Below are 10,309 nucleotides of genomic sequence, written 5' to 3'. Positions count from 1 at the left end.
TGTAACTTTAACCACCAGTTAATCTTTGATCACTAGAGTGGGAAAGTTCCATAAGTTGCTTTTAAGGAAGCAAGATCCCAACCCATTTAATCGTAAGGAAATTTTTACAAAAAAATGAGAAGATTAATACAAAAAAAATCAGCCAACTTTGCATATAGTAACGTGTTCCATACTGTGTCAGCTCAGGACAACTGCAACTGTATTTCCCCTCAGTGGTTTAGCAAGGGCACCCACTTTTGGCTTCCAGCTACCCAGTTGTTGCCTCTCTTGGGTGGAGTCACATGTCCTCCTTTTCTGACAAGAGTATTTCCAGGCTGCACAGTTTACTGCCTTTACAGTGTATTTCCTAGCACAGACAGATTGCCAAAGACCACCTGCTTGCATTCTCTTCAGAGACTGATAGAGTGATTGTCAACCGTTGTTTAAGTTACCATGCAGCACTTCTTATACAAGCCTACTTTATTCTTAAGGTAAAAGAGCATTACAGAGAAAACATAAAAACAAAACAATAAAAACCTACACACATGCTAATAAGCTCACCAGAATTAACCCCAACCTTAAAATGCATTCTGGCAGCCTCCATCCTTCCAACCCTACCCTCAGGATTGGGGCCCTCCATGGAGCAGGGTTTCTGCTGGATCAAGTAGAAGGCAATGAGCCAGTTTAAAGCTGGGCTTTTTATCCAAAAATCTTTTGTCTACTGATCCTTGGTGAATCAGTTTGAACTAGCATATGGATATCTTTCCAAGTGGGTGGCTTCTCTGGTGATGTTACAATCTGAGTGAATTTGCCTACTCAGCTCTTACTGTTCTCCTATTTACCCTTCTTACAGAAATATATACAATTCCACAACACATACACAAATTTGCATTTTTAATACAATGAGCTTTAAAGATGGTAAAATTAATTCAGTAAGGTTTAACTTAGTTCAATACATTTCATTTAGGTTTGTCAAGGTTCCTTCCCCACTCTGAACTCTAGGGTAGAGATGTGGGGACCTGCATGAAAACCCCCTAAGCTTATTTTTACCAGCCTAGGTTAAAACTTCCCCAAGGTACAAACTATGTTCCTTTTTCCCTTGGACTTTATTGTTGCCACCACCAAGCGTCTAACAGATATATAACAGGAAAAGAGCCCACTTGGAAACGTCTTTCCCCCCAAAATCCTCCCCAAACCCTACACCCCCTTTCCTGGGGAAGGCTTGATAAAAATCCTCACCAATTTGCATAGGTGAACAGACCCAAAACCTTGGATCTTAAGAACAATGAAAAGCAATCAGGTTCTTAAAAGAAGAATTTTAATAGAAGAAAAAGTAAAAGAATCGCCTCTGTAAAACCAGGATGGTAAATACCTTACAGGGTAATCAGATTCAAAACATAGAGAATCCCTCTAGGCAAAACCTTAAGTTACAAAAAGACAAAAACAGGAATACACATTCCATTCAGCACAACTTATTTTATCAGCCATTTAAACAAAACAGAATCTAACGCATATCTAGCTAGATTACTTACTAAGTTCTAAGACTCCATTCCTGTTCTGTTCCCGGCAAAAGCATCCCACAGACAGAGAGAACCTTTGTTTCCGCCCCCTCCAGCTCTGAAAGTATCTTGTCTCCTCATTGGTCATTTTGGACAGGTGCCAGCAAGGTTATCCTAGCTTCTTAACCCTTTACAGGTGAAAGGGTTTTTCCTCTGGCCAGGAGGGATTTTAAAGGTGTTTACCCTTCCCTTTATATTTATGACAAGGCTACTGCAGGAAATTATTTTAGAAATATGTGTGACAGACTGACAAAGTAATTGTTATGGTTTAGGGCAAGCTGTACCTTTGACCTCTCTCAGTCTCTCTATGGACACTCCTTTGAAGTGACAGGTCGCTCAGGTACTACTCTGGACTTCTACAATTGACCCCCAACTTTTAGTCTGTGTCAGCAGGTTACAGTACCCCCATTTACAAACCAGGCCCTCAGCAGGTGCCCTGCCAGAGAATTTCCTGTAGAAGCCTGAGACCAGTTTAAAAATGCAAGTGACAGAACAGCTTGTTCAAAACAAAGTTGAATTTATCTAAAGGAACATTAGAGAAGAGTTAAAACAAACAAAAGGCTTATTGTGTATTATTTTACCTAAACCTCATCCCTTTCTTGCAAGTGTAGATAGGCTCCCATTGTCCCAGCACACTTCACCAGTCCCAATACGGGGGAGCCAACACTCCTGTAGCCACTGACTCTCAGTCGTGTTTCCCTCTCCCCGTGTTTACTGTCTTAACCATTTCAAAGTCCTTTCTCCTGCGACACCAGAACATGGTAAATCTGCTTTTATTCATCTCTCCAGGAGGATCAGAGGTAGACTTTCAGTAGTGGATTCCCTGTATTGTCCATTTTATCACTGGCAAATGAATTGCCTGTTTCCATGGGTACATGTGGAGAGCTTCAGCTGGAACTAACCCTTAGTGTTTCACAGATCAAGCCAATTCACAATACTCAGATATGCACACAATATTAATAAAAATACAGATCTCCCAATTTTTTCATAGTAGAGAGAAAAAAGTGTTGAGGTAATATCTTTTATTGGACAATCTGTCATTTTTCATTGACCAATTTTTCACAGTAGCATTTGCAGTTGTATGTTCCAAATGGTGTGTCTTCTAACGCACCCCCATGACAAGGATTACCATGGGGGCTGGATAAAGCAGTACATGAAAGAAACATCAGAAGGATGTGGTAGTTATATAGAATGCTGTTTCTCAGATATAGCAAAGCAAACAATCCTCACTGGAGGACTACATGAAATTTTAAATTCACAGTTATCAGAGCTCAAAAGTTTCTGCACACTGTTTGCAACACTTTACTCAGATAGCTCAAACGAATAATTCTGATTAAATGGTCTTAAAATCAGTTGCTTCCTCTCAGACTCAATTAAGCATGAGAAAAATTAGTCTAGTAAGCTACTAAAAAGAGATTAAAGTTGAAACCTCAATCATAACTATATCTTGATTAGTTTCTACTTCTGCACAGTTTATTTTCTGTATTAGGTGATATCTGCAAAAAATAATATAAAAGCAATATCTGTATCTCAGTGTCTGTTTATTGTCTGAACTATATTTTCTGAATCAGGATAGTTACTTTTTCTTTACATTATAATACAGTACTGTTAGGAGAAGAAATATGGAATGAGAACGCAATGAAGTCTTAAGTTTATGTTGTCATGAAAGACATGCCTAGCTCCTTTGAAGGGTTTTACAGGAAAATGATCAATGACAGTTTATGACAAAATTAAAATATTGAGAGCTTAACAGCTCACTTGCTACTCAGCTTTAGAGCAGAAGCCTAGCCTCTAAGCATTATGTCTACACAGTAAATGGAAGTGGGATATGCTACCTTTAGTCTAGCTAGCACAAATAACAATTAGAGTGAAGATGTGGTGGCATAGATTTCAGCATGGGCTAACAACCTAAGTATGTACCCAGGGTCCCCAGTGGGCATGTACTTGGACAGATGGCAGCCTGAGCTTCAGCTCAGGCTAACTCTTCACTACTACTGTTACCCATGCTAGGTAGCTTGAAGCTAGCATGGGTATGCTTGCCGGTGCTACAATCACACCTTCACTTGCAGTATAGGCATATAGTATCTTTTGTTCTCATTGAATTGTTATATTAGAATTACATATTAGGTTAAGACTCATAAATAATTTGTTACTAACACTTAACTATGCAAATTGGAAAACTGACATCTACAAAAAGGCTAAAACATATTTAAACAGCAAAGCCTAATTTAATAATCTCCACATACCAAACAAACAGGTTACCTCAGCCAGTCCTCAGACATAAAAGACTGGCATACAAACATCCTTATTATAAATCTTTGTTTCTAACCTAAGAAAAATAGCAAATACCTCTCCTTGGCACTCACTCTGATATTCATTTGGCAACATTGTTCACTGTTATGAATCAAATATGGTAATTGGCTCTTGTTAAGAGTCAGTACCACCACTACTTATTCCAATATTCCTGCCTCTACAAAGAGAAGATTTATTAGAACAAGTTTGCTTAACACACTAAACCTTTTTTGAGAGTAAAATCTTACTAGTGCAACCATCTGATGCCTTAGGATGCCAATTTTCCATTAGATCTGTAATTCCTAGTATTGAGCACTCTAGAAATAATTACAGTACTTTAGCAGGTTATAGTTTGTAGTCTAGAAACCAGTTAATTTAAGACACCCATCAAGTTTTTGTCTTTGCTCTCTGTTCCAAGCACTCAAGCCTTTCCCCTGCCACAGATTTCCCCCCTTTACAGCTGCAAGAGGAACATGGCATAAATACAGTAATTAATGTACAGAAACAAACAAGTTCAGAATGTGGCCATCTGTCTGGATTTTGACAATTCTTAGCTAATTTTTAAATTAGCTTTTAATTAACTTTCTTTCGTAAGATATCCTAGTTAACAAAAGCAAAGAACAAGATGTGTATCAGGTAATTTGTATGCATTTTAGTCCCATACTCACATCTTTAATTTAAAAATTAATCTTACATGTATTTGCTTTTCAAGACTTGCATTTTCTAAATTATAAACATTCAGTATTTTAATATCACAAATGTTTTAGTCACTGGATGAAGCTTATCACTTTCTCACAATGTTAAACATTTTCTATCAAACACTGCATCAAGGAAACAAATTCCATTTTAAAAATTTCAATTAAAAGAAAAGTACTATGGCAAAGTTCCAGTACATTTGGATCTTGAAATAAATTTAATTATTAAAAATTTATGTGTTTCAGTTTTTCCTGGCCCTGTTATCCAGTTTACAGATAGACATATCTGGTCCCATTTACAATCCTCATTTGCAAGATTATTTTTTCAAGAGTGTGTTTGTACAAGCAAAATTTTATTTGCTCCATATCCTTTATATGTAAAGTAGACATTTCAGCATTTTAACTTAATGAAGTAAAATGCTCTACTTGAAAGGTGAAAGGCACATATCCAGTACTATTACACTGAACTGAAAAAACAAGATTTGTAATTCCCAGTCATCTGCTATATCAAAACAATGCTAAAAAAAAAATTGCTTCAACTGTAGCTTCCTCCTCCCCCAATCTATTACTTTGAAAGAGTACTGCCAAAAGTATTTAATGGGTAACTACTTTTAAACTACAGATGTGTTACTAGTTTACTAAATGAAGTTTCATGTCTTGTATGAGAATACAAATTCTATTAATTCTTTAAACATGCTCAGAATCCTAAATATTTTACTTTCATCCAATTAATAACTTTTATTGTTGTAAAATTAGGAGAGAGTGATCTAAACTGCCATCTTCTGTAATGTAGTCTGTATAACTTTAACAGTAAAAAGAAAGGTATGTTTGTAGCCATGTGCTGATTACACTTTAAAAAAAGGACTGTCCACGTATCTAAAACATCGGTGGTCTTAATTCTACAGCAGAATATAAGGTGCTTTAAACAATACATAGAAATCAACAGTCTTTGTGCTATCATATTCTGCATTAAGATTACTCCCAAGAAGCAATTTTCAGTTAAAGAAATTCTATTATAAAATGTTCATGGGACCAGACTTCTACATTGTCCAATTATACAATATGTAAAAATCAGTTACTGGGTGCTCTGTTTTCAGTTACTCTTTTTTCAGCTGTGAACATCTATGCAGTTACTGTGAATAATCTATGTGTTGTTTTTTTAATTAAAAAAACTACTTTCATAATAGAAAAAACTTTCAAACATGTCAATAAAATATGCCTTTATTTACTTTTTTCCTAGATAACGCTTTTTTGAGAGAGACTTTTCTATTCCCATTGCTGTCCATCTTTTCTTATTTATTCCTGCAGTTTTAAGTCACAACGGTGAATTTGGGACAATCACAAACAATGGCAATGAAACACATGACATTGGGCTTGCAGGAGGAGCCCTTTTTAAAAACAAATCTTTAGCAACAGCACACGAAAAAGCAGGCAAAACAGTGTGGGCAGGAAAAAAATTGGTAACAGGAAAAAATAGCAATGCATTAAATACAGAAGTATTAAAATCCTAAAGGATAGATTTGAACAGTTCTATTGGAATTATATTGGTCTCTTTACAGCTGATATGCAAACTAATCAGACCAGAATGTCATATGTGAAGTGATAAAATAATAGACAATATGAAGTACATAGAATCCCTCATACATTAACCAATGTTGCCAAAATTTTCATGGTTCAAATTAATGCAGATATGTCTTAGATGGGCATTTGGTTGAACTGAAACTACTATTATTAATGCTTTGCCAATATTGATAATTGCTGGGTATGACATTCAGTGTTGATGTCCATCCATTCAGGATTGGTGTAATAGGCTGGCTTTCCAAAGCATGCCAATATACAATTCCAGATACGGAAAGCTCACACAAGACCACATTGAGTAAATTAATAATGAAGACCATTAAGCAGCATATTTTTGGAGAAAGCGCTCAAATGCATCATAAATGGCTTGCCTAAAAGAGAGAATATGGAGAGAAAGAATTATAGGCTACTAGTATAATTTGGGAACGGGTAGATGCAGGCTGCTTATTTTTTTTCCTCTGTAAAAATAGGGCCTTAGAAGTGCTTGGTACACCTGAAGAGGGCCAGAGCTCTTAATTTTCCTGATCCATCACCATTATGCCAGTCCAACCCGAAGATCTAATCTGCACCAGCTGCCAAAAGTCCCAAGGACCCCCTACAACAACTGGGAATGAGCCTGGCATAGGGAGCCAAGCCAGACCCCCCATGGCAGGAGAATGTGGTGTGGTAGTTTCTAGGACATCTAAAGGATCCCCCCAATACACACAACAAGATTTTCCAAGAACTGGATTTAGGGCTTCTTTGCACCAGTACAAAGCACAGGTTCAGAGCCCTCAATCTTTTTATTTTTGGAAGGTTAACATTTACTTGTTAGGGGGCTAAATGACTCAAGGGGGATTAATAATGGCATAATGCACATTTCAAGGATACTGGTTCAAATGCTGCAAAGGTCAGTAAGCGTCAGAATCCTCACCAAGAGCTGTTCAGTTATCTATGTGAAATAAGCAAGTGGTCTAAAACCAAAATGCACAGGGTTCCACATTAGTAAAATTATTAACAAATGGCAATCTGATTAGCCAAGGATTAAATATGTAAATAGGCTTAACTCAAAAGTTTATGTCAGGCAAAAATAACAAGAGTTCCTAAAGCTTCCCAAATGTGAGGAATTTCACTTGGTCAGCTAGAAATACAAGATATTTGTGTAAAATCTGAATTCCTCAAAAGCAAAGGAGTTGGTAAACAAATATTAATGGGGCCCTACATTGCAATTGCTTCAAGTATGGGAACTGGAACATCTCAAAGAGAAATCAGGGAAGTGGTCCACAAGTCTGAGACAAACACTATGAGAGAGACATGGTGGGTGAGATAATCTCTTTTATTGGACCAACTTCTGTTGGTGAACGAGAAGCTTTTGAGCTTTTCTTAATGTCTGTGTAAGCTTGTCTCTTTCACCAACAGAAGTTGATCCAATGTCTTTCTACTATCCTGGGACCAACATGGCTACAACACTGTTAACAAACAAGATGACTTATTTAACACACTCAGTAAAGGAATAAATCACACATTGAACAAAAGGAAGCCAGAGAAAGGAGGAAACATTTTTCACAAGAGGGCTATCCACAAATATCCAATCAACCTTCCCAAAACTTAGAAAGATTTAATTGACAATGTAAGCACTGCAAAAAGGAGAGGGGGGCAGCAACATTGAAGGCTCTAATATTGAGGGAAATACCTTTAAATTCATATACAGAATGCCAGTCATTCTAAACAATTATATATGTACTGCAAGTCTAATGCTCTCCAGTGTCACATTTCAGAAATTATTTAGACTGATGGGAACAATGCTCCAGACCATCTGATCTCATGTGATTAAACCAAAGATGATATTAGGAGAGAATTGTGTCCACATGCCATGCTTTAAAAAGAAATAAACAGTGTTCTTCAGCTCTAATTTCGTTCTAGGAATTCTTCCCCCCCCCGCTTCCCCCAATCACTTCCCCAGCTCTCTTTGGACTCCAATCCAGCAAAACATTTATGTGAGCTGTCGATGCTTAAAGTTAAGCACATGCTTTGTTGAATCAGGGCCTTTTGTACTCAACTCTCTCTCAAGAAATTCTGATCACACAAAAGATCTCTCTCCTGTATTTTCTATTTATTGCGACATCTTTCAAAAACTGACAATTTTACACAGATATTGATCGTGAACCTTGGTATGTTGATCTTTTCCTTTTTTGTTTGAACTTTTTGTTCAAACGGGCTATCCAGTCCTCATTAATCCCTGCATCTCCAGGGAATTATTAGTATGTCAGGAGCGTTATATTATTGTAACTTATTAAGATTTAAGAATTGTAGTTATATAAATAACATTTCAGAAGGTTGAGATGCAATGTCAAGTCTGGAGTTACAGCAACATATTACTGGTCTGACAGGTAACCTAGTATTTTAAATTTGGACTTCACCTACTTTTCATTCTAACAGACAACACTTGCAAAAATAAATGTAGGGCAATTGTTGCCTACTGAACATACATTCACTGGCTACGAAATAAATTATAGTGTTCAATGAATGAGTGAACTTGTATTACTCATCATTCAGTCGTTTTTTGTTTTTTAAAAAGAAGAATGACATGCCAATGTAGAAAACTAATTCCCTCAAAAATGTGGTATTAGGGAAAGATCACCCATATTTTTGCTTCCCTGTTTATACTTAACTTCTCACCTGAAGAGTCCTTGTTTGAAGAGGTAGGCACTGATATGACCTCCACCCAGATACCTGATTTCACATCCTGGCCAGATATCTTGAAGGCTGCGCACTCCAGTTCGTGGAACATACGCATCCTCCTTGGCTTGAACAACTATGATTAGACTTGGGTCAACTGGAACTGAGCAGAAAAAAGAAAAAGCTGATTTTTTCCAGTAAACGCTCACTTTTGCTGGTTAAACTGTTTTCTACTCCCAAATCAGCATTCCTCAGTAACTTATGAGGCTACTGTAATGTGGCTAGTAGGAAAATCCCTCATGAGTTTGGGGGCATCTCTTGTTTTCATTGGCAAGTCTCCGTAATGATCAGGATGCACTTTGAGCTCTCTGCATGGAAAATGATGAAAAACTCTTGAAATGGAAGCTTAGGTCTCCAGTCCACTCCTTGGACATAGTGTATTAAGATCAATGGAGCAGATATTCCATAGTGTAGTTGCAAAATAAAAGATATATTACATAACTAGATTTTGATCCTTGGCACTAGATCTCTGCTGGGGGAGTCAGTGAACAAAATTTTATTTCTCGTCTACCTTCTGTGTTTGTTAAAAGATGGTAAAAAAGTTAGAAGATTTTTTTGAACTCTCATAAACCTCTCTTTTTGGGGTACTGCAAGCCAAGAATTCATTATCCAAGTAATATCAAATTTTGCAAAACAGCTTAATGTCAGACAGACATAGCCTACCAATATGAGCTCAATATCACATTGCGCGGGGGGGGGAGAGGAAGAGGGGGTCTTTGCTTTGAGATGAGAGGTGAGGGCAAAAATCAATTTTATAATGTAATTCAGCAGCAATTTCAATTATGGATAACTTCCATAGGCCCAGTGCTAATCAGGGGTGCGGGAATAATTTGTATAGTGGGGGTGCTAAGAGCTATTGAACCAAACTGTAAGCCCTGTATACAATAGAAACCACTTAAAGACAGGGGGTGCAACAGCACCCCCATAACCCCTAGTTCCAGCACCTATGGTTCTCATTATGGAGTAATCTGATGACAAACTGAGGGAATAAGGCAATATTCAGCACAGCCACCTCTTGACCTCTAAAGACAACCTGTGGTTTGTAACAGTGGTAAACAGTGATATGCTACAAATATTTGAAAATGGGCGCCTAGAAAAATCCAGACATCCCTTTAAATATGTAATAAATCACATATCATGGGTGTGCATGATTACATAGGGAAATAGAGGATTAGGAAATATGTTTTCCCCCTTTAAAAAGAGCCCCAGAAATACCTGAAGCAGACGAGCTCACGTTATGGGCACTTGCTAGATGTAATCACACTTTGTGTAATATACTAACATACTTAAAAGAAAAACAAACCAAATAAACACAAGTTGAAACCGGACTTAGAGATTTGGTGGCGCTCCTGAAGCATCCCTCTATGCATATCTCTAGACTGACATAGCTAAGCAAGTGTTTTGAACCACCAGGGTATTTGTCAAAAAAGAGGTTCCTCTGAAACTAGATGATCCGTGGCAGATATAAGTCTGATATACATATTTTTA

The 10,309-nt window shown here is 37.2% G+C and overlaps 1 protein-coding gene across 2 annotated transcripts in view; it reads right to left on the bottom strand.

Annotated features, from left to right (window-relative positions):
- Nucleotides 1-1,311: 1,311 nt before the first annotated feature.
- ABHD18 (abhydrolase domain containing 18) overlaps nt 1,312-10,309 on the bottom strand; it is a 52,474-nt gene continuing 43,476 nt past the window's right edge. The window contains exons 10-11 of one of the 2 annotated variants that reach the window (XM_074950846.1): nt 8,762-8,924; nt 1,312-6,474 (exon numbers count right to left, since the gene is read on the bottom strand). In XM_074950846.1, the coding sequence (XP_074806947.1) occupies nt 6,423-6,474; nt 8,762-8,924 (215 nt within the window). In that variant the 3' untranslated portion in view covers nt 1,312-6,422. The remainder of the gene's footprint in view (nt 6,475-8,761; nt 8,925-10,309) is intronic. The other variant, XM_074950845.1, reaches the window with a different exon arrangement.

This window comes from Natator depressus, chromosome 4 (assembly GCF_965152275.1).
Source record: "Natator depressus isolate rNatDep1 chromosome 4, rNatDep2.hap1, whole genome shotgun sequence".
Taxonomy (NCBI): domain Eukaryota; kingdom Metazoa; phylum Chordata; order Testudines; family Cheloniidae; genus Natator; species Natator depressus.
This window is presented reverse-complemented; position numbering and strand designations above follow the sequence as displayed.